Source organism: Amphiura filiformis, chromosome 13, assembly GCF_039555335.1.
Source record: "Amphiura filiformis chromosome 13, Afil_fr2py, whole genome shotgun sequence".
NCBI lineage: Eukaryota > Metazoa > Echinodermata > Ophiuroidea > Amphilepidida > Amphiuridae > Amphiura > Amphiura filiformis.
The window spans coordinates 8703717-8729572 of NC_092640.1; the positions used below are offsets into that span (position 1 = coordinate 8703717).

Genomic DNA, 25856 nt, shown 5'->3' on the forward strand with positions numbered 1-25856 from the left:
TACAAGTACGTACGAAAATATGCAGCATACCAAATACATGCACTGCATCGATTGTTTTCGAAAACAATATATCCATATCCGATCACACGACACGATATGGCAAGCTCGAGGGGCTCGATAGTCACATTATTTCTCTTGCTTGTATGCCAGATACCTAACTATTATCTTCATTCTATTATTTTGAATCGATCTGCCTGACATGACAGACACTGCTGTTGACAAGAAATTAATTTGTATACGGTACTGGTAGTATACTAGTGTATACATGTACTAGGATAGTGCGTAGAACTGATACTATATGCTATATCACAGGTAAGCTTAATTTTAAGTAAGTAAAGTCTGCACAAAAAGAAACTCAGCTGTTATAAACACGCCTATAGCTTCGGAACTAATAATTGTTTTCACATAATTTCAACATAAAAAAAGAAGGATGGTTTATTTACGCGCACTTTGATACCTAATTTGTCCAATTTTGTTCAATATTAACAATGCAGCAGTGTTTTGGAAGACAAATAGCTGAATATAAAAGCAGGGGGGTGACACTCTTATTCACATGTTCATTTACAACGTAAACCTATATTGAATCCCGGTGGTTTGCGAATAATGAAATGTCCGCATCCCTGGATCAATTAAACCCTGGTATGAATTATTTATTAGCTTTCGCCACGATCCGTTTTGCAATAACATTAAAGCACTTCAAATAACAGCCCATTGAGTTCAATGAACTACGCCCTGAAACCGATGGAGTTGTGCCCCACAAAGACGCTGGCCCATTGACCTCTATACAGGTCAGTGAGCTCTCCATACACAAATGAACAAGTACAATAGGACAAGGCCAGCACCTATGACCTGCTTAGTGACATGTTATTTTGAAGTCTTCTAAAGCTTGAAGATTAGTATTCGTTTGTGCATATGGACTGCGCATTTGGGTCATTCCATAAGAAATCAAGGAGTCGCCCCACCTGACCCCCTCAGATTTGCTTTATATTTTAGTCATATGTTGTACCTGTAAAAATATTAAAAACCTGCAAATTTGAGGTCTGTAGCTCTTACGGATTTTCTGTGGCAGCCATTTAAAGTTGGAGTAGGGGGGTCTAAATTTGGACCCAAAAGTTGTCCTTTAAATAAATTTCATCTTTGGGAGTCTGTGCCTTCTTTATAAAAAGAAAGAGAGGTCTGAAACTTTGTATACACACTAACTGCATGCCCAATTTGTCAAAAAATAAAAAATAAAAAAATTCTGTAATTGCGCGTTGTGTCACGGGGTCATTAAATATGCAAGAAAAAATGTAATATTTTGTACACTGGCAAGTTTAGCCCCCCTAAATTCACATTTTTGGTCAGATTAATTTTTTTTTTTGTCACTGACAAGCCCAAAGTTGACCATTTTCTTATGATTGCATGTAGTGCAAATGTGCCGAATTCGGAAGGCTTGAAAGTCAAATTGGCCACAATATTAAAAATAAATGATTAGATGAGTAGTTATTGGCCCTATTGTGCCGAATTCGGAAGGTTTAAAAGTCAAAATGGCCACAATATTGAAAATAAATGACTAGATGCATAGTTATTGGCCCTATTTACTTTTATTTCCATTTTATTTTCAATATCAGGGCCAATTTGACTTTCAAGCCTTCCGAATTCGGCACATTTGCACTACATGCAATCATAAGAAAATGGTCAACTTTGGGCTTGTCATTTTATATGAAGTCAACCTATACAATTACTGGGACTTAGCAAAGTTGTAATTTAAGACTAGTAGTTATATAAAAGTGATGTTTTATAAATTTTGAAGGTGGACCACACACAGTGTCGACTTCCTATTCGATAAATATAAATTTAATACTCCGTTGGTGAGCGACGGGCGACTGGTATTTCACCGAACGCAAGAAAAGGAGTTCTATCTGATTGGCTAGCAATCGATCGCTTAGGTCGCTTAGTAGTCAACTACAAACTCAACGTATTCAATTCGATTGAAATCGATATTCTATTATTGATGTAGATAAAGAGAGTGATAGTGTGTCAATAATGTACATTGTATTGCAGCTGGATTTTACATGCATTCTTTTATATAAATTTTTTCTCAAAGAGTTGAATATGATCAAAATTTTTACTCAGGATTTCAAATTTTTACCCGCAAATTGCAGTTAAACATATCCACAGCAAAATACCGGTCCTCACTAATTAGTGTATTTAATTTCCAGTTAGTGTATTTAAGATAAAACCTGACAACAAATAAAATTTTCTTGCAATAGAAATATCATATGGGATACTGATATGGTAGGCCGCAACCGCCACAACGTGGAGCTGCTACGCGTAGCTGACTTTTTGCTCCGTGGAGCCAAATTTACCAATCATGATCATGTTAGAGTTTTTCATTACTCGGAGGTAAAACTGACTAATTAAGTACGACTTACTCATTACGTGAAGCGAATTTATTCATTAAGAATTTGCCAGACGACGTCACGTAGTTGCAAGATATCCTCGGTCACGAAAGTTATGATTCAAAAAGTAGTTTATGAAAAGTACGAACTGACTTATTATTAAGATGGACATGCACTCATAAGAAACTCATACAGTATTGTACATAACTATATAGCTAGGCAGAGTGGTGGTAAACTATGCACACAGTTCTGCGATCTGCAGTGTATCGCCGGGAGCTAATTTGTATAACTTGCGCGGTGTCCCTGCGGAATTCGACCTTCAGCAAACTGCAAACCAGTTCGGATTTACTTTATATACTAGTAGTAGGCCATACATACTGTAGTTACTGTCCGTTTTCCTATACACGATACTCAGTGCTCTCACCATTGACGCGTGACCTCTACAAATAGTGTATGTTAGAAGTATAGGCCATTGCCTAGTTGACGTCACTGTGTAAAAAATAACCGGCCAATATTTAAAGTATTCTCTGAAATTCTAGAAAATATAGTTTTGTAACATGTCCTAAATTTTTAGCTAATTTAGGTGTTTGGAAATATTGGTACTTTAGTGTTTTAGGAAGGATATGTAACGACAGATAACACCAAAAAATATGAAGAAATTATTTCTAAACCGTGTTAAGTCATTAAGCTTCTCATTTTCAAGAACGCTGGTTAACAATAAGCAGACTATTGTCTCATTTCGTAAACAAAAGCCCACAGTATTGTTACCTTGCGTTCGGTTTATAATCGTTCACCCAACTGAAACTATAATACCAGCTCATTGCTCATTGCACAGGTAAAACAGACACAAGTGCAGTGTGTATTTAACCAGAGAAGATCTGATGTAACATAGTTGAGCTGTTTTCATTGAGTGTTATCTTGGTTTAATAGCTTTTAATAGGGTTTAAGTCCTTCAAAGGTCGTGGTGAATTCTACTGTAGACATGACTGCATCATGATTATTTTAAAGTCAACAACATTCAACAATATGATCACCGTGATAGTATGAGAGTATCAGTACCGTGGGTGTCAGTGATCCTGGCCTGACACAGTAGACAAACAAACAAACAAACACGCCACACACATGACACATGCATACAAGGTAACATTGACTATACACTAATCAAACAATGGTATTCATCCTGTACAACTGGTCGTGGTTTATTTACAATCGATTCATTCAAAATCCCCATAGTAAACATTAATTTTGGCAAGAGTTTTCTCTCTCTGGAACGAGGATGCATCCACTGGCTCCGCGTAATGAAAAGATCTAACATGATTGGTCAATTTAGCTCCGCGAAGCGAAAAGTAAGCTACGCGTAGCAGCTCCACGTTGTGGCGGTTACGGCCAGCCATATATTGATCATGCGAAAATCGTAAAACATAGAATAGAAACAGTGTGGCAGGCTCTCAAAATCTCAAATTGTATGCGTAGCCTGAGTCGCACGGCCTATCTCGAACAAAATCACCATGCGTAGTTGTTGAAAAACGTGAGGATTCATCGTACTATCACGGCAATTTTAACACGAAGATATAGGGATGATGACGGTGTGCCACATCGACTTTGGGCCCCCTGAAAATGTTGAATTTGCAATAAATTTCATCTTCAAGGGGCATTTCGTGATCCACAGCCTCATCCCCCCACTTTTCTCAAACAAAGTTGAGATTTTTATATCGCTGGAATGCTCTGGCTACATAATGTTTATGTACAAAATATTTCGTGCAGATTAATTCGTTTAGCAAAGATATCGCGAAATTTGAATTTCGTTCTGGTGCACCAGAACGAAATTACAACGTATTGTCTATGGAGCAGTGTAATACACATAATCATGCATAACTTGCAAACGCAAAATCGGAATCAACTGAAATTTGGGAATATGCTTTTTTCGTGGATATGTACTGAAAAATGTCATAAAAAGAGGATGCTAGGATCACGAAATACTCCTTTAAATCATGCATGACTCAATTACAAATCTCTACATCCCTTTCTTCTTGTCTATTGATATTTTGAATAGTGTTTATCTTTCCCTAATAGATAGCACCCTGATCGATTCTTCCTGCATATCAATATGCTTCATTTACATTACATTACAGAGATCGGACACTAATCTCTACCATAACAAACCATGTAAAGGTGATATAACAGGTCTATATTACAGGATTAGATTAGTAAACTATGATCTATTTGCAAGTATTATAATATATTGATTGAGCAGGAAAGATGTGATACTATTTTTTTGTATAGTAGTCTAGTTGCCGGCGTGCGATATTTTTTTTTTTAGTCAACATTTGCATCACATAATACATTTACTATGATATAGGCCTATGAGGCTGGATTGAGCTGTGTTCAGTTATATACGGCGGATTTATTGCCATAATTATTACCTCTTACTTAACAAAAGAAAAACAAAATTTATTCCAATTAAAATTCTACCAGGGTTCGAACCCGCAACCTTTTGATTAACAGTCGAGATGGAATACCACTACGCTGTGAGTGCTTCTGCCAGAAATGCGTTTGTTCATCATACTTATTGATTACGGAATAAATCGCAAACACACGCTATATATTACTTGTCTATTACTAATAAATACGTATATAATCTCCAATCTATGCGGTTCCTATGCAAATGTTGACTAGTAAATTAATATAGGCTGCCGGCGGCGTCAGGTATACATAGAATGTTTTTTTTTTATGATGATGACATGTATGATGCAAACTCATAGGTTTTGTGCGTTTGGCAATTTGGGAGGGTGGGGATGGGGTTCAAAATGACCCCATAGGATTATAAAATCAAAATTTCAATTGCTCAAATACCTCTTTCAAATATATCAAATTATTTACATAAATAAACAAAAATAAATAAATAAATAAATAAATAAATAAATAAATAAATAAATAAAAAAAAAAATAAATAAATAAACGAAAAAAATTGAACAAATTGTAGCGTAGTATTAAAATCATAAATATAACCATTGCTGGCAGGAGGACTCGAACCAACGATATTGACATTATAGCAGTCTGATGCTCTACCATTGAGCTATGACAGGATCTAGTGATAAGGGTCGAATTTTTAGCTTATACAGTGTTTGTCAGTGTTTGTTCGCCTCGTGAAAGAAAGAAATATAAAATCTCAATTTTTAATTTAAATTTATTTGATAATTTTCTAACCTATATTTTCTTTAGAGCAGGGACAAATATTTCCCTTTTATCTAATTTGACCGCTATATAAGAATCTACTTCTTTTATTACTGATTTAATTCCACGATTTGTTCCATTAAGCAATATCAAAGATTAATGTCACACATCTCACAACAGATATTTAGTTGGCTTAGTGGTCTTGCACAGTGCTGTTTAACCTGGAGGTACCGAGATCGATTCCCACCTCTGCCTGCAATTTTTTTTAAAGACTGGGAAATAATAACCTGACATTCGCCGCTGACATTCGTACTTCAGAAGCGGAGTTATAACTTGTTAAACTTTGCTCCTTCCGTAAAAGGGTACATTATTTTGGCACTACACATTGCTGGTATTAAATATCAAATGGTCATAATTGGCGGTCACTTCAAATCATCCCCAACTGAACTAGGTTCAGGAATTTCCTCTCATTGTTAATTGTTGGTTAACCCACCACTTGAGAATAAAGGACTATGATAGGTGCAACAGGATTACCTACGGGATTATATCAAGGATATAATTCTGTTCTCCATCCTTTTCTTACATCTTCTCTGATATGTGCTAGTGTCAATGGTTATTGTTAAGGCAATAAGGTGTGTAATTGCAATATTTCCTCTGAATAGGAAAGACTCTCTACATCGAGTTATGTATGCTGGTGGTTCGCAATACTGTTATTTAAGAGAAGGTATCTTCCAAATCCAAATCCAAATGATTTGTATTGATTTTGAAGTGAGCGTGAAGATTATGGCGGGCTTTACGTGCTACCGTGCTGGCATAATAACCATTGATCGCTGTAAACTGCAACTTTTTAAATCGGGTATTTTTCTTTAAAAACACTACTGTGTTGTTAATATTGAACAACATTTGACAAATGTGGTATCAAAATGCGTGTAAATAATGCATCCTTCGCTCTATGTTAAAATATTGTGAAAACAACTTTTAGTTCTGAAGCTATAGTCGTGTTTATAACAGCTGAGTTTCTTTTTGTGCAGACTTTATATACATTGTAGGCTTTCACGACGGGATTCCATAACAATTGATTTTATTATTCGGGTGCGCCGTCGGATATCACATTACCGGTGCAGCCGGACAATGTGAGAAAACTACAGTACTGGTGCAGCCAGTCACTGTGTGAAATTGGACAAGCTTTCGTCAGATGTGGCTCTGACCTGATGAAGTCAGAGCCACATCTGACGAAAGCTTGACCAATTTCACACAGTGACTGGCTGCACCAGTACTGAAGCTTTCACACATTGACCGGCTGCACCGAATTTGATATCCGACGGCGCACCCGAATATTAAAATCAAAAGCTTAATGTTAATATAGCGGATCTTGCAATGAATAGGCGTAGAGCTGGAGAATAATTCAGCCAAAATTCGACGAACGAAGGGGTCCATGCAATTATCCCCTTTGCCCTCCCCCTTAAATATTGATTTTGAGATATACCGGGTAGCCAAACAAAGGAAGCAAACCCTTTAACTTCTCATATCTTTTGAACTGGTTGGCCAAATTCAATAGGATATTCTGCAAAATGTAGCTTTGCTAATGCTGTTTACAATCCTATAAGAATATTTTAATATGTATTTCAACTTTTAAAAAGTCAAATAAAGGTATACTACAGCCTGTCTCAAAAAAAATTGTGCAAGTGAAAAGCGCCCTCTGTGGCAATTAGAAAATACCGTTGTGACATGATGCTTACGTCAACTTCAAGGGCACAATCTTAGCTCTCAAATACCGTTTGTTCTGTTCAATTTGCTCTTTTTAATCTCGAGATATGTTTAGTTAACAACGAAAGGGTAAAATCACAATTGTGCCACTTTTACTAGGGAATAGGGCTGTACATGTAAATCAATGATAGCTGGTGTTGATGCGTCTAATGCACTCCTCCCTTCAGGGCTCGTGCATTAGACGCATCAACACCAGCGTGCGTGCATTATTTTGTCTAATTTCATTCATTTGTCAAATTTCATGAACTTGTCAAAGTTCAGTAACCTATAAGTGTGCAATATTTGTTTGTCTTTTAACATGTCTTGAATGACAAAGAGAACGGTATTTACCATGGTAAAATCATTGACATGCACATGTATTTAGTTTTACAGCAGAATGTGAAATATTTGGAAAAGAGAATCATTACACCTTTATCATGATTAAACACTAGAAACAATTTTGTATTGTTGTGTAATTGATGCATTCTTTTGATTTCATAAAGGAACTCTTGATAAACTTAATGCTATCATTGATTTACATTTACAGCCCTCTTCCCTAGTAAAAGTGGCACAATTGTGATTTTACCATTTCGTTGCTACGTAAGCATATCTCGAGATTAAAACAAGCACATTGAACAGACTAAACGGCATTGAAGAGCTAAGACTATGCCCTTGACGTTGATGTAAGCATTATGTCACAACGGCATTTTCTAATTGCCACAGAGGCCGCTTTCCACTTGCACAATTTTTTTTGAGACAGGCTGTATAGATAGATTTTGACCACTGCAGGGTAAGTGGTCGAGGTGACTAAAAAATTAGTCAGTTGACTAATTAACCTGCAAAAATAATTTTTCACATTTATGTTTTTTAACTATCCCATTTTGGCATGAACCAAGTTGGCTATGACTTAATTTGTCGTGATTTCTATTTACAAATTAAGGGTGAATTTTGCTTTAAAAAATCAAGGGTCATAGTGGCAATCGTCTTTGCTAAAAAATAAAGCATCATTGTGTCGAAAACGCACACAATGTTCAACTTTACGATATTTTGGTCCAAAACGTCATGTTTTCCGGTTAAAAAGAAAGATTTTAAATTTCGGGGTAGGGGAGGGCTGAGCCCGGGTCCATCTGGGCAAATGGTAAATCCGGCACTTTCCTGACCCCAATAATTTCCAAGCTTCGGAAAATAACTCCTTTATACATGTATACCAGGTCTCTCTTGGGGTTTCTCATATAATTGCCCCCTCTTTTGTTGTCACATTTCTCATTGATATTGTCGAATTGGTGGCGGTACATTCCCGTTATTTTCACAATTTTCATCCCAATTAGTCATTGACAAACATCCTGATACAGCATGACTTCCACCAACCACGTCCTAACAGCCCTAGTGACGGGATCAACACGATGCAATGGTATTGGATTGGGGATAGCAAAATGTTTGGCCAAAATAACAACATGAACATCATACTACATGGTACTAGAGATGGTGCGACGAAGGAAGTGGAGAAATGTCGAAGTGATTTGGCAACGTAAGAATGTTTCTATACTATTATACAGTAATCTTAAAACAATGCGGTGAATAAAAATTGCAGAACTTGGCTTCATCTATCGTTTCTAGCTCTCTATGGTAGAGAACAAGAAGTACAATCAATTAATGATCATAATAATTAATAATCTAGTAATCAATTCAATGAATAAATTCATTAGGGTTGTATAACAAAATTAAATGACAATTTTGGCTTGACAAAACCGTAAAAAGTTTTTATTTACTAATATTTCTTCCATTCCTTCGAAGCAAGAACAAACTAAGTCAGCCATATGTGATTATGGCGCAAGAGGAAACATGTCATCAAATGTGAAAGTGTAGAGAAGTACGAGAAGCAATGGAGATCAGAAAGAAGAAAGAGGGGGACAAAGACCATGAATACACAGGGAGACACAGGAAATCACGTAGTATGACCCCGTTTGGAAAAAGACCAAAAACAACCGAAAGTCATCTGCTTAGATCTAATGAAATATAAAATAACTGGAAACGTACTGGTTTTGTCCAGCAAAAAAGTCATTTGATCTATACATAATGAGTATTGCAGATAATATTCAATTAATTAATTTAAATCAATTAACAAATATATCTTCCTGTCATTCTATATATATTTACAGAGAATATAACGTGTCGGTGCATTACATTCAGGCAGATTTGAGTACATCGTCCGGTGCACAGCAATTGTGTGAGCAAATAGATGGAATATATCCAGATGGGATTGATGTGTTGGTTAACAATGCAGGTGGGTCACCATTCAGAGTATTCTTTCCATATTTTTGACAAACAGCTAAAATACCAAAAGCAGTATTGAAATTCTAAAATACATATGCCTCCTCTTACCATGTTTTGATTAAAATATTTGAGTAATAGACGGATAAAATACTAATGTCAACTGGAAAGGGCAAGACATCCAACATTCGAATTTTCATTGAGCTTGGTGAATCCAGGTAGTTGGAAGGTAAATGTGATCAGTCTTAAAATGGGATACTTTGGCCACGTATTAGGAACTGGTAGTTCCTTGCATTTTAAATGAAGGCAAAGTTGAAGAAATAGATAAAGAGGTAGGCAGAAGAATAAGTGGTATGATAACATCACAGAGTGGTGACATCACATAGGCCTAGTGTTATGAGGGTGGGCCTCATAACACTAGGCCTATGATCATGATGATGCTGAGCTTAGACAAAAAACAAAAATAAATATCGGCCTAATATTTTCAGCAGAAATCGCATTACGGAAACGTGCTGCGTTTGTCTGAACGAGAATACGCACGAAAACGTTGGATAAAACTGGTGTCACAGCTGGCCGGTACTTATTAATTGGTTCAAGTTTGTTGTTGTTTCTAACTTTCTATTAGATAGTTTATGAATAAAACAGAAAATATTGTCAAAAAATGATCAAGTTGTCATAGCAAATAGGAATACCAAAATTGGTGTGTGACGAAAGCAGAAGTTTTGTGTTGATTTTGCATGACTAAGGTAAAATCAGTTTATATTTTAGGAACTTTCTTTCTAAATTGAAAATTGGGCAAATTCGCTGGTCCTCTTACCATGCACATTGACCTTATTAGAGTATAAAGCGCAGGGGACAATAAAATACTCAGTGCATGTGTCAGTGTGCGGTCATCATGGTCATATAGTACTTTTCAAGAAGGGTCAAGGTTATCTAGCAGAGATCTTGCTATAGGTTAATTGGTTCTACATTTAGGAGTTTCACATGATAATAATTAGATGTTATGATAGAAGAGGGTGTATGTTATGCCCTTAATCAAAAGTCTGGAATCAAAATTTAGGAGTTTCACATGATAATAATTAGATGTTATGATAGAAGAGGGTGTATGTTATGCCCTTAATCAAAAGTCTGGAATCAAAAGCTATTTGCACACGTGATAAACAATTACCTTCTTTTGGATAAGTTGATTAACTTCATATATTTTTGTCTATAATAATGATAAACTGAAACATGATAATAGAGTGTATGCAATAGGCGCGATAATTGGATTAAGCCGTTACGTAACCCTTCGATACCAAACCACAATCCAAACAGTCGCCATCTTGGAGGACAAGCACACACACGCTGAAGCATAGTCACGATGTTGTCCAATACACCGATGCTGCGTTCCAACTACTATAACAGCCTTCAATGCCCCGAAATTAAGGCTAGATATGACCAGAAAATAAGTGAAATCGATGGACTTGATCCATATACTGTAAAAAAATCCGACTGGTCTGGAGAAATGGAGAAATTTCCTGAAATAACATGGCCCGATCTGGTCATGTACCTTGTGTTTGGTGTAAACGAGTTCACCATCAACAAAGACCAGTTCAAAGCATTCAAAAGTTTGGAGGCATACAATCAGTTTGTGTGTGGATGGGTGCGAGATATCGTCGTGAAAGAATTTCCAGAAAAGTCTCTCTGCCTTTTAAGCTGTAGGGTATGTATTAATTTTATTATTTCGTTATCAAAATGCTTAAAAAACACAAAGCAAAACTTCGGTAAATTGGCTTCGTGAATCTAAAAATAGTACGCTATATAGTCACTTCAGCAGACTTAAAATTATCGCTTCAATGTTCCACAGCGTGTTCATATTTTTGGCGAAGTAAAGTCGGTAAAAGAGACGGTAATGTAAGAAGGTGGAGATCCTTCCTTTTCATGTAGCGTTTCGTATGGGAAATTCACGGTTATCAATTTTGCAGTATCCTCACCCTGTGCAAAAATATGTAAAACCTGCAGTCATGGCAGTGAACAGTTCGTTGTCAAATGAAAAACAATAACAAACTAATTTGCGAGTGTTGTAAAGGCTATTAAACGATATGACTGTTAAAAAAAATGGTTGTTTTAACAAAAAAAATGCAAAAGAAAAAAAAAAACATATATATTGTAGGCCTATGATGAGCATGTACTTAAAAAAAAATCTTTTTGTATTTTGCAGACGATGCATTCACAGAGAATGAGTGAGAAAGCACTACACCCATGGATTGTTGTTGAGCAAGGAGGTACCATCAGGTCTGCACATTGTGATTGTATGGCTGGTTTGGGTGAGACTTGCACCCACGTTGCATCCCTACTCTTTGCAATCGAGTATTACATACGGAAAAAAGAAAAGGCCACCGTCACTGAAGAAAAGGCTTACTGGCTCGTACCATCTGTTAAGAAAGTCCCCTATGCAGAAGTTGTAAACATAGATTTCACATCGGCTAAAACTAAGAAAAAAATCATGGACTCTGACAAACCGACTGAACGTAGTCAAGTTGCAACAACTCCAAAGCAAATGCCGCCAACCCCTACTGCTTCAGAACAGCAAAGTTTCCTTCAACGCCTTCATGAAAGTGGTACAAAATCTGCTATTCTTTCACTGGTTCAACCGTACTCAAAGGAGTTTGTCCCAAAAATAGCATCAAAGACCTACCCTAATCCGCTCACATTATTGAGCCAACCAGAACTTTATGGGAAACCATACAAGGAGATAAGTGCAACCTGCCAGAACATAGATCTAACAGTGACTAAACAACAATCAAGGGCAGTTGAGCGGGACACAAAAGAACAAGCACGAACTAAGCTGTGGTTTGCTCAAAGAGCTGGGCGTATAACGGCATCCAAAATGAAGTCAGTGTGCCACACCGATCCCCGCAAGCCATCACAAAGTCTGGTTAGGCAGATTGTATACCCGGATCTGTATAGATTTTCATCCACGGCAACACAATGGGGTTGCACTCATGAGAAAACAGCTCGTGACAAATACGAGGAGTATATGACCACAGAAGAAGACCATACCAACTTCTATGTTAGTGACTCAGGTTTGGTGATCGATACAGTTAACCCTCACATAGGAGCTTCACCAGATGGATATGTGCATTGCACTTGCTGTGGAAATGGGTGCATAGAAATAAAGTGCCCATACTGCGCAAAAGATTGCACCCTCGAAGAAACAGCTGAAAACAAACGTAACTTCTGTTTGGTGAAAAATGCAGAAGATGAGCTTAAACTAGACAAAACACATGCCTACTACTACCAAATCCAAACCCAAATACATGTTACTGGAGCCAACTACTGCGACTTTGTACTTTGGACCCCAAATGACCTGCATTATGAGCGCATTGAACCAGATTTTGCTTTTTGGAGCAGAATTCAGGCAATGGCAACTCAGTTCTTTAAGATGTGCCTTCTTCCAGAACTTGTTGCCCGCTTTTACACATACGAGAAGCTAGGGGCAGTTGAAGAAGTCAATGACTTGGTACCGGAGGTAGTCTGTTACTGTGGATCAGTCGCAGAAGATGGAATGCGCGAATGTGAAGTACCTTCTTGCAGCTACAAACTGTTCCATGACTCATGTTTGGGATACAACGATCTGATTCTCACAGAGTACAACCAGAAGCGTACTAAATGGGAGTGCCCAGACTGCTCTATCAAATGTACAGTTGCTAAAAGGTCAAGAACCCATTGAATTCTGCTATACTGGGAAGATAACACAAGAGACAGTTGTATTTGTTTCAATTTATTTCTGTTAAAACATGACTTAACTTTATTAAACATGTTTAACTTTACAGTGTAAGTGAAAAACAAAGAAGTTCACTTTTTTCAGTGTACAATGTGAATGAACTTTCAAATTCATGTATACTACATTTTAAATATAGTAAGAGTACAAGTTAAAACATGATAAAATCTTTTCAAGGCGACGAAATAAGAAAACCCTGTTCTACGACCGACTCAGATTTTGAACAAATTGGGGAAAAAAGTTTTGTATTTTCTGCAATTACAAATTATTTACAGATTTTTGTGAATTTTTGGGGTCATTAAAAAAAAAAAAAAAAAAAAAAGGGCCGATCGACCGAACCTACTTGAAAGGTCCATCCGCCCGTAGAACATGGTTTCTTTTTTTCGTCGCCTAATGGTGATATGGATTGAAAAAAAAAATTCAGTACCGGTATTCCATCTGAAGATTCATATATGCACGGACCACATTTTAAGGTATATAACCCAATAAATATTTCATGCTCCTGACTCACCTTAAACTTGAGATTGTATTTTGGTATCAAATAAAAGATCCTATTTTTCTCATGAACACATCAAGATCTGGTGTTTCAAATACTGAAATTTGGCACAAATGGATGTTTTCCAAACATAATTTGATGATTCATTTTGAAAGATAACTTCAGAAAGCAAAAATTAAAGTCTTTCATTTGTTACATGATTATATCCCTGGTGTGTACATTATTTTTACACACAAATAATTTTTGGTCAAAAATCAGAATTCCAATAAAAATTGGAAAAGTGGCATCACTGTAAGTTGCACTATCACCTCCGTAGCCAATCGAAGACAAGTACATTTAAAATGCAGCAAATATGTGATACGTGCATGCTTTAAAATTCACTAAATTGTCATGAAAATTGTCAGTAAAATATATCATATTGTAAAACTTCTCACAATTTTCAAATTGAAAAAATGAAATTTTAAAATATGGTATGATCAAGCAACTGCAAAATCAGTCTGAAGTTGGACATAATCAATTTCCAGTTTCTTATAGGATTGTAAACAGCATTTGCAAAGCTACATTTTGCAGAAATCCCATCGAATTTGGATAACCGTTCAAAAAATATGATCTGAGCAGTTGAAGACTTTCAAAAACAAAAGGAAGTACCATTTGTTTGTCTACATCTCAAAATCAATATATCCGACTAATGACTGATTTTGCTTGATCCCGTCACAAATGTGTCAAGGTGTAAATTAAAATGGACCGCAATCTGGCCGCTTAACCATGTAAACTTATATGAAAAATGTTTTTAAAAAAATTCCACTTTTGGAGTGTCCCTAGACCTAGAGCTAAATACTAGGATCATTAATGGTTGACATTAAAAAAAAATAATTAAATTGAAAATGTATCCATTTTGAAATCAATTTTAATATGGCAGGAATTTTTTTTTTTTTTTTTTAATGTCAACCATTAATGATCCTAGCATTTAGCTCTAGGTCCAGGGACACTCCAAAAGGGAAAAAAAATTTTTAGGAAAATCGCTAACCGTTTAAAAACATTTTTTAGCTCTAGCTCCAGGGACTTTTCCTCGCTCCAAAAGCGGATTTAAAAAAAATTATACGGTTAGCAATTTTCCTAAACAAAAGTGCATTTACGTTCGGTTAAAAATGCAATACGGTATAATGATTCCAGTTCAAATACACCTGCATAGATGATTCACTTTACAATGTTTATTTTATTTTATCAGGTGCAAAGGAAACTTGCTAACTGCTAACATTTCAAACTTTAAAAAAATTAGCCAGTAAAATTGATGTACAGCATCAATTTTATTTCAAGGTGCTGTATATTATCAACATTTTTCATATTATTTACTTTAAATACTTGGCACAATGTTTAATGATAATTAATCATTAGACAATGTCGAAAAAACAAATCTGTTTTACGGGCCTGACCAAGCCAGATTTATTTTGTGTTTTGGAGATTTTTTTAAAATTTTTCTAAAATCACATATTTTTTAACTAGCTAAAATTGATGTAAATTTTTCATATTTTGTTGATATTAGGCAATTTTTTAATAGGCTCCAGAATTTTTTTTTTTCACCTGACCGACCCTACTTGCAATTGAGGTCCGCCGTCCAATAAAACAGCTTTTTTTTTTTCGCATTACCAATCGTTTCTGCTTGGTTAACTTGAATTTAATAAATGTTAATTAAAATCAACAACTTGCATTTTGTTTATCTTTGTAACTTTATTCAAAGTCGACAACAGAGGGATTTATGTTATTTAAAGAGCAACAGAGCTTTGCAATTTTGTCCATCACAGTTAGTCCTGATGAGACATCCTTATCCAATAAATCAATTGGTATCGGTCCTCTTAAAATGGTATACTTCTGACGCGTAGACCCAATTACCCTTTCGACATGTATGCGAACATTCGCGATTTTTCTAGTTAATGCTATATCAGCAGCGGATAATTGTTTTTTCCCTCGTGTGAAACTAGGTATGTGAACCTGTGCCCCCTGCATTGCCACCATTTCAGTTATTGTGAAGCCTCTATCAGCTAAAACAAGGTCTCCTGGATCCAGCTTATTCAAAAATCCACTCTCCTCGGTAATCACTTTGTCCGAAGTTCTACCCCCCCATGCTTTTGATAAGAATGATGTTGTTCCCTGTGGCGTAATTCCGATTAAGTATTTGATAGTGTTGTGATGTTTGTAATTGGACCAGGTCTGAGCTCGTGCAAGTAAATTAGAGGGTCTGTCTATAAAGATTTCAAAACAGTCTATGATTACAGCCACACGCTGACCAAATTCTTTCCGAAACTGCATTGGCATAGTATCACGTAGAACTTCCCGTTCTGGCCAAATGATCAAATGTTGAAGTCGTGTAAACATGACGTCCAATGTTGCTCTAAAAATTCTAGAAACAGTGGATTGGCTTACATTGAATCTGTATGCAAGGTCCTGCTCTGATAAGTTCAGTCTAATGCGCATTAATACAAGCATCATCTGCTGAAATTTGGTTAACAATGATCGATGTGTCTTCTTCAAGTACGGAGCAATCAAATCAAATACAGCTGATAGCACAAGGAAATTTGGCAAACCTGTGTAATACTTAACACGTTCATCACTGTCTTTCATACATGCCTCATCAGTCTCATGTACATGGTTCAACTTGTCTCTAATAGAGTATAGCTCTTCATTGATATCAACTGAGTTTGCGTACATTTTGTCTAAAAAATCACCCGTCAAGTCAGTTTGAGTTTCAATAGTCTGTGTAGTCTGTGTTTCCATTTGTGTCCCACAATCGCTTACAGGGGAACATGCTTGAACTTCTTGATTGTGAAACCCATCACGGGGTGCGGCTTCAGTCGATTCATTACCATCCGTCTCATTTGTAGATACCTGGAGTACAACCAATGCCTCTGCAGCCTCTTTCTCTTTCATTGCTTCTTCAGCCGCTGCATTTTCTTCTTCTGCTGCTGCCTTTTCTTCTGCTTTTCTACGAGTTCTCTGCTTAGCTCTGTTACGTCGTGATATGGCTGTAGGTGTTGGTGGTTGATGCTTGTCATGCCCCAACTCAAGTGTTGGAACCCAGTCCACATTATGATTGTCATACAGTTCAGCTTTTTTGCCTGCAAAATAAAAGTAACACAAAATTGGGATTTGTTTAATTTAAAATATTGCAATCGGTTTTCACAACTTTCATTTTTAGCAGACACCGCGCCGGTACAAAATTCCCAAGTACCGGGGTACAAAGTAGTTGGGGTACTAAGCAGCAGGTAGAGTGACAGGCATGTGGAACAATGTATCAGAGGTTTTTTCGTATTTTCAGTTCAGAACTAGCATGACCAGTACATGCGTCCAGGTAGTAAGCTTACCTGGAGTCACGGTCACTGGCACTGCAAGTTCACTGGCATAACTTTTCAGCTTCATGATTCAAGATTTTCAGAAGATAATTATTATATTTAATGAAGATACATACCACTAACGAAATGACGAGAGCAAATTCTGTCCCATGCTTTGAAGTCGGTTTTCCTGTTCTCACGACTGACGGCAGACAACCAACGCCGTTTTCTCTCCTCCGAAAGTTCCTGAGTTTTTTCACCCTGATTTGTAATTACTGTAGGTAATCGGAAGAAACTTGCTTTATCCCGATCTGAACGCGTAGCACAATCTTTTATGACGCAAAAATTCACCATTTTGGGAGCAAATAATTAGCAAAATATTGATGTTAATTTGACGACGAGATGAGTATGATGAGATACACGTGAGTTGAAGTTTGTTGTTGTCACAAAACTTCCGGGTTGCGTTTCTAGATTTCCGTGCGTTCATTCCCAAATTGTAAAACAAAATTATTATTTCATCCGAAGTGGGTTTTTTTTAACTTTTTATGATTGGTACGTTGTTTTTCTAACAAATAAAGATATGTTTATTGACATTTTCACGAATTTCGGCGAGTTAGATTATCACAACAGAATTTACTTTAGACATTGCATTAAAAACACCGCTAGATCGCGTTCCTCCAAGCAGTTTGCTGTTTGTCCTCCATCATGGCGGCGACCTTGGTTGCTCAGTGAGGCGGGGCTTACGTAATTGTGTGTGACGTAGTATTGAATACCCTCTATTTTGAGTAAAGATTGGTATTCATATGGTGCTATTTAGCATGCATTTAGCATGCATAAGATGATATACAGAAAAATCAGAAATCAGACAAATGGAGCTTTGGTGCAGATGTAACGAATTATGTTCCTACGTATATCACTAGTCTTTAACCATGCTATAAACAAAATTAATACAATAGCATTGGGTTTCAGTATGTGTCGCGTAGGCCTATAATATATTTGTTGCGTATATTCCAAAAATAATTATTCTTGATATAGTGTTTAACATTCTGTGTGTTTAAATTTTCAAACCAGATTGTTATGAATTAATCTATACTAAAAGATGCGAATGTTGTTTGCTTTTACAAATTTCATTTGTGCAATCACAATTATACTATATAGACAGTTTTGACGTAAGTATAGTGTGAGAGAGAATACAAAACAGGGTGTAACATAAACTATTGGGCAAAATCGCCAATGAATTAGCTTCCGAAATTCTTGAGGATGTAGAAGGGATCACATTTGGTACCAAATGATCACATTTGGTACCAAATGTTTGGAATTTATTCCATCTTATTTCAAATTTATGTAACAACGTAAAGACTGATCTTGAAAGAATAGCAACAAATGGAACTTGGCTCAAAATGTTCAAACAACCATAATCTTTACACTTACTGTATATTTATATTTTTAAAAAGAAAATGGTTGTTACTCATTGTAATTCATCCTTTTGCCGGTACATCCCTTTTAAAGGGATTTTTATTATAAGTATAATCCAAATAAAGCCAATAATGAATATCCGCGCAAGAAAAGTATTTGTCTCCATTCATGCCATTTGACAAATTTCATAACAATATCTTCGTTTGCTTCCCTTATTTGTAGGTGGTGGTCACCATAATCTTGTGGAAGATGTTCCACTTCAAGAATGGGAATCTGTCCTGACAACCAATTTGACCTCGCCATTCGTGCTTATAAAACACTTTCTAACAGCTATGAAGAAAAGAGGTATGTAGCAAACACATTACTATATCATGAACATTATATAGGCTATACGACCGTCCTACCAATACACCAACGACTAACAACCTCTAACATAAAATTCATTGGTAGCAGCAGTTTCATTGTCTAAAACTTTTTTGTATCTTGTTGATGTTCCTGACTTAAAAATGTGTATTTTTGAAAACAATACTAATGCGACCCTCCATCGATGTGAAGAAGCTTAAAAAACACATCTAAATTAATCAAAACAAAAACGATCAATCAATCAATGATGCAGTCAATCAAGCAAGTAATCAACCATCCAATAAAGCAAGCAAGCAAGCAATGAAGCAATCACTGGAGCCCAAAATCCAAACAAAATTCGATGCATCTTTGTTATTTAATCTGTTCCTATTCTATTTCCAGATAAATGGTTAACTTCTAACGAATGTTTGATGTTTAATATATTTCCACCAGACATTAGTTATATTATTGATTTTACGTCATCAAAGGTTTGTTAGAAGTTAAACAGTTATACCGGTAATAGAATGGGAATAAATGGAAACACAAACTAGACACAAAAAGCAATATACAATGATTTTACATATACGATGAGTAGCGATACATGCAAAATTATTACTAATAACTATTCAAATTTGATCAACTTTCAGGCTGGGGTCGCATAATCAACATTTCCTCGGTATTGGGAGTTAGAGCACATGCAAAATCCGCGGTGTACTGTTCTTCAAAGCATGGACTTAATGGATTGACTAAGGCAAGTCGGGAGAGGGGAGGGGGGTAACGTGTGATGTGTGCAAGGGGGCTATCTGCAATAGCTACACTATCTCGGTATTGGGAGTTATAGGGACTGCGAAGTACGTGGTGTACTATTCCTGCAAAATATGGATTGACTAATGTACATTTCGATTAGTTATAGCGCAAGAAGGCCCTATCTGAAATAGCTGCTCTATGGCCATTTCTGCGTGTTATATTGTACACATCTGACACGATGGGCCTTCCTGTTTTAACCCCTCAATGTATAGAAATCCTTGTTTAGTAAGATTTTGATATAAACACAAAAAGAAAGTCCTCACTTATACAACCACCATTAATATAAAAGATTCCCTTGATAGTCTCAGTTCTTGATCCAAGATCCGGTAATGTCCAAGATCCTGTCTACCCAATTAAGGAAAAAGCTGGAAAACCTCTGGTTTAACACAGTCTCAGCCCAAGTCATTAATACTATGTTTTCACTCTCCTAGCTGCTATGCTAGTGTTTTCCAAATGGTCTATGTTGTCCGTAAGCTCCTCTGTTGGCGATCACCTGATTGAGCAAGCTATCTGCTCCACTTGACAATTTTTTTGGAATTTGCGTATCAAAGCAAATTGATTCTCAGAAATCATCCAGTGAGAGTGAAGAGTAACTTAGGCATGAATGAGTGTAGGAGAATCGTTGCTAGAAACAATCCTCTGATTCTTGCCAATATGTGAATATAATGTGTGGATATATTGCACGTAAACCTACCTCCACATCATTACTCCTGTCAACCAGAACCGCTGGCCCAATCACTGGTTTGTCGATCACATTTACGTATACAGGCCGTGGGTAAAGAAACTGCTGACACAGGAGTAACGTGTAATGCTGTATGCCCTGGATATGTCGAAACGGATAGTAAGTATACTACAATTGTTCAATAAAGTTCACAGTAAAACACAATATCGAAAGTAAGATATATCAATACCAACTTCCGGTAGTTACCGGAAATCAAGTACAACTTGACCACAACCCTGATATAAAGCCTTAATTCACAAAAGGTAACGCAGCCGTCGTAAATAGCTTCAAAACTATTAGTCGTATTCATAATAATTTGAACATACAAAGATATCCGGGAAAGATATGTGGTTTATTTACGCGCATTATGATACAGTATTTACTCCATTCGTGCAGATCTCATACCACCAAATCAGAATCACATAGAGATATGTGCTAAATTTGCCTTAAGAAAACGTCATTTTTACTTCACAGGAGCGACTCAGTTTTAAGCGACAGCTATGATGGTTGAAATCAGCCTGATCCCTCTGGCTTGGAAAAAATATAGGTTGACCATCATTATTTTTTACGACTGGCCCTTGAAGTCCATGATGTCCGGGAATTGCCTATTTTACAAGCAAAATTAGCCAGTGTTTCTGTAAAGAAAAGGCTGCTTAAAATCATTAAAACTTATTCGATCTCTCACATCTGTGGTACACTTGCAGTATTTAACATTACTAATCATGACCAATCCAAATTTTGCCAAACTTATGCAAATTTCTGCTCATTTTAAATGCTTACTTTAGCTGTCTAAGGGTTTTTCTGAGAATTGAAGTTAAGGACGCACAACCATATAATTCTATATATTTGGTGGTGTGAAATCTCTACTGTCGTTCAATCTTAACAACACAACATTATTTTTAAAGAAAAATACCAGAATTTAAAAGGTACAGTTATTTGTATTGATTTGAATGGTGGGTTTTACATGCTACAGTCCTTCCGTAATAAGCTTTGATTGATGTAAACGGCCACTTTTTTCTTTAATACCACTACTGGGTTGTTATTGTGAAACAACGTTGTACAAATGGGATATCAAAATGCGCGTAAATAAACTATCCTTCTTCCTATTTTGAAATATTGATAACACGATTACTATAGATCTGAAGCTATACCCGTATTTATAATGGCTGCGTTATTTTGTGAAGACTTTGCTCATTTTCAGGCCAATTATTCTGCCCTACCACAACAAAAGGAAGTAATGGACAGTTTTATGTTATTGACATATGGGACAAAAACACAATTTGGAGCAATTTATTCAATATTTAAATAAAATTTATACCCAGCTAATTTGATGTTTAGGTACTAGTGTTAGTTGTAATTAGTAAGATATAACAATTGACTTTGAAAAATGGTGAATAATTTGCATAAAATCATCGCAATTTGGCATCTGTCCATTACTAAGTTCCTTTTGTGGTGGTTTTTCGCAAGTTTTCGTTGAGTGTCCTATACTTCGTGTGTACAAAATTTAGGAAGCAAGTATTAGTCATGAGATTTTTTTTTACTTTTCACATACATAACTCAGCCATATTTTTATTTAGCAGGAAAATACTTGTATGTAGACTTGATTTAACTCATAAAAAGCATTTTGAAAAAGTGTCCATTACTACCTTTTGTCATGGTAGGGCAGTAATATAGTACGAGTTTTACTGTTGCGACAAACGCAATGACAATTTTACCCGGTGCGACCAACCGCATCAGAAAACAGCAAAATTATAATACCAATAGTATCAAAATATTTAATTTGAATTATAAAATTAACTATGTATATTTCACTTTATCTATTTCTCTGTTCTGTAAAGTGTATTTTAAAACCCTGGAGGCAGTTGTGGAAAAAGATGGCATCAGCAAAGAAGAAGCAAAGGCAAGTTTATTTTTTATCCTCCTCCTCATCATCATCAACATCATCAACATCATCATAACAGGGAAGTCAGCTGTCCTGGTCAAATTGAAAAATAAGAACAGTAACCGCGATTTAAAATATGACTTCAATCACCCCACACAGGGAGTACGAACTGAATGGGCGACTCCATTTGATATTTACAATTATGGTAATATCTTTCATAGCGGGTGTTTGGATTTCAGGATGGATTTCAGATGGAATAGCCCATGAGTGATAAACCTCAGATTGTTCACTTTTTTAGCTGGGACATGGATCAGCTCTCTATAAGTGTAATTCCGCCACTCACTGTTGGGTTTTACGCAATGAGACAGCCATATTGCGCAATAGACATAACAGGAATTCAATTTTTGAACTACCCTTCTGGCTGATTTATATTTGCCGTGGTGCAACTATACTTGTTCAGCTTATGTGGGGATCATGATATCCTATGGATGCAATTTTGTATTGTGCCGTTTTAACCCCGGAATGATACTTGTCTACCTACTACATAAGGGAGTGTTTATAAATACTTTGTTGGGGGTGGGGGTTCGGGGGTTGGAAAAACTTTGGGATCAAAAACATTTTGGGTCCTAAGAGGTGGTGCAATAATTATGTGTACCACCGGTCTGGTGAATTATAGGGGGAAAAGGGGCGGCAAAGGGGGTCAATCGATTTTGGCAGGTCGAAAGGGGGGGGCAAGCGAATTTTGGCACAGATATTTTGGGCACCATTTCTATATTACGCCTTAAAAGGTGTAGGAAAACCTTTCAACACATTAAAATATGCAAAATTTCCTAAGACATAAGACAATTTAAGGTTTTAAATTTGGGTTCCCCAAAATCTTGCATGTGTAAAGGGGGGGGGCAAAGAATTTTTGGCACGTCAAAGGGGGGGGGGCAAAGGTTTTTTGGCACAGCCAAAGGGGCGGGCAAGCAATTTTTGGCAGACCAGTTTGAAAATTCACCACCCGGGGTTACACATAATTATTGCACAGCCCCCCCAAAAAGAAAATCCACCCTTTTTAGGGGATCAAATTCAAAATCAAAATCGGATGCCCGAGGTTCCAACTTTTCCAACCATATACTCTCCCCCCCCCCACCCCACCACCAAACCACCAAAATATTTATGAACACTCCCTATCAGCTCTTATTTAAACGCGTTAAAATGAGTTTTAACTCATTTAAAAATACACTATTTGGTATGTTTATGGATACTTTTTCTCTGGTAGTGCCCAATAGTGAAGAAAAGAGGGCGCCATAGCATGGCTATCTGGCTATGCGTCCACGTGATATGTTACACACTTCGTATTACAATGGCCTGTTAGGGGGCTGGCATTTTCTTCGGAAGGGGGGGTCACAAATATGTCAGTGACCGGAGTCCATTTTTTATGATCCCCCCCTATCGCGGGCAAAAATTTTTACGACCCCCCTATTGCGGGTCGAACAATTTTATGCTCCCCCCTTCCAACTACACAGACTCAAGAAAAATTATTCATTGCCGGAACTAAGGCGCGGAGCGAGTCAAAACTTAAAAGTGAAAAAGAGTGTGGAGCGCGTTAAAACTTTTATTGTAAGTGTAAAGAAGGCGCGCGGAGCGTGTAAAAATTTTGAATAGATTGTATGCACATTTGGATTGCAAAGTTAAAGAATGCGCGCGCTGCGCGAGAAATTTTTAAGTCACCAGCCCTTAATAATTCTATAACCCCCTATTTTGGGTGTTAAAAAATTATAACCCCTATTTTTGGTCTGAAAATTCTATGACCCCCCCAGTATTTTTGGGAACCCCCCTCCCGAAAAAAATGCCAGCCCCCTTAACAATAATCAATTCAATGCAACACTTTTGCTTGTGAAATAAACAGAAAACTAATATTTGACAGCTGAAAAAAAGACTGATGCCTGTTATGTCCAGTTTGTCACTAATATTCTTGCCATAATTTTATGCCAGAACTGGCTATGTCCAATGTCTGCCACTTGGCGCCCACTCAATATTAAAGTATAGACCCTAGCATCAACTTTGAAATAGTACTGTTAATAAATATCTGGAAGATTATTGTTTATGCTAGATTTTCTGATTTTTTTCATCTGTGATCAAACTTTTAAACGCGTTTCCTCAAAAATTCAAATTTGGACATGGACAGTTCTGGCTTTCTGCCCTCGAAACATGATATTAAGCATTATGCTTTCATTTACAGCAATTACCCGCGGTAATTGTATCATAGAAATTTGTATTTTATACCGCTTTTTGTTCATTCTAATCTTAATGTATCTAAACTGACTGTTATATTGCAGACTGTTTTAATGAACCCTACCAAGAAACACGTCACTCCAGAACAGGTAATGGTAGCAAATCAGACAAACAAATAATCGAGAAGCTAGTGTTTACATAGTCATGCTCTTATTCCGTTTGTGATTTTGTTGTTATTGTTCGTGATAATTTTTGCTCGCACCTTTGATTTGCTCGCACCTTTGATGCAACGTCTGTTTGCACTTGGACCTCTTTTTGTAATTGTCCAAATTGCAGGCAAATGTAACTTACCTGCATTTTCCCTCTCTAATTTATTTTCTCTTCCCTTCTTTTTTTGGTTTTGGTGGGCGGTCTTAGAGGTGCCTGGCACCTGTTCGCTCCAGCCATTTACTGGACTTTTTAAAACTAATGTTCCTTTCATAATATTGTGTAATTTTTGATGTAACTTCTGTGCAATATTATATATTTTTTGTAATTCTGTGCCAGTGATAAAGTGTAATAATTTTTTTTTTTAAATAAAAAAATAAAAATATTGATGATGATGATGAAGAGCCTGATGACGATGATGACAACTACAGCGACATTGAAGGTGATGAAGAAGAGATGATGATGTTGACGATGACCTTGACGACGAAAATAATGATGATTACTCAAATCCTGCAATATAAATTTTACACTAAATTTAACCCCTTTTGTCTTTTTTTTCACCGAAGATTGGGGAAACCGTAAGTTTCCTGTGTTCCCGTGCTGCTGATAATACCACTGCTGCTGAATTCCTCATTGACGGGGCAATTTCCGCTTAAGATGAAATCACCCTTTGCCAGAACATTAATAGTGATACGGCGTTTTTATGAAAACCAAAAGAGCCACAACAAAGGACATCTTATTGCCAAGATATCTTTACTGCAGGAATCTCCCGTTATTTCCCTTGCAACCGCATATCACTGTAAGATTTGTTATCATTTTAGCAGATAGACGGCTAGTCTAGGCTTACCATGCTTATATCATCCATATTTTGGGAACACTAAGAGCCAAACAAGACGAAACGCGTTCGTTATACAGTACTTGAAACCAATGCATGGTTTAAAAGCAGTAACTATCATCCAAGATTCCCAAGCATTTCATGACATCACTGAAATGAAACAATAATGCTTATGATGGGTGAGGCTAAAAAACATTTTGTAGTTTCATCGACAACCATTCTGCTTTACTAAATGAAACAAATTAAAAAGATACATGCAAAAAATATGA

General features: G+C 36.6%; 3 protein-coding genes across 3 annotated transcripts; 2 read left to right on the forward strand and 1 right to left on the reverse strand.

Moving 5' to 3' along the window:
- LOC140167958 (D-beta-hydroxybutyrate dehydrogenase-like) lies at positions 1–25856 on the forward strand. The gene is made up of 9 exons (XM_072191244.1): positions 1–312; positions 8630–8829; positions 9461–9585; positions 18796–18918; positions 19563–19666; positions 20491–20563; positions 22282–22343; positions 24650–24694; positions 25319–25856. The coding sequence occupies exons 2-9, from the start codon at positions 8705–8707 to the stop codon at positions 25406–25408; spliced, it is 747 nt and encodes a 248-aa protein (XP_072047345.1). The 5' UTR covers positions 1–312; positions 8630–8704; the 3' UTR covers positions 25409–25856.
- Positions 10903–13508, forward strand: LOC140167956 (uncharacterized). Its single transcript, XM_072191242.1, has 2 exons — positions 10903–11274; positions 11773–13508. Exons 1-2 carry the CDS (start codon positions 10933–10935, stop codon positions 13282–13284), a joined length of 1854 nt encoding a protein of 617 aa, XP_072047343.1. The 5' UTR covers positions 10903–10932; the 3' UTR covers positions 13285–13508.
- On the reverse strand, positions 14821–17578 carry LOC140167957 (uncharacterized). The gene is made up of 2 exons (XM_072191243.1): positions 17295–17578; positions 14821–16944 (listed from the first exon to the last, which is right to left on the reverse strand). The coding sequence occupies exons 1-2, from the start codon at positions 17509–17511 to the stop codon at positions 15560–15562; spliced, it is 1602 nt and encodes a 533-aa protein (XP_072047344.1). The 5' UTR covers positions 17512–17578; the 3' UTR covers positions 14821–15559.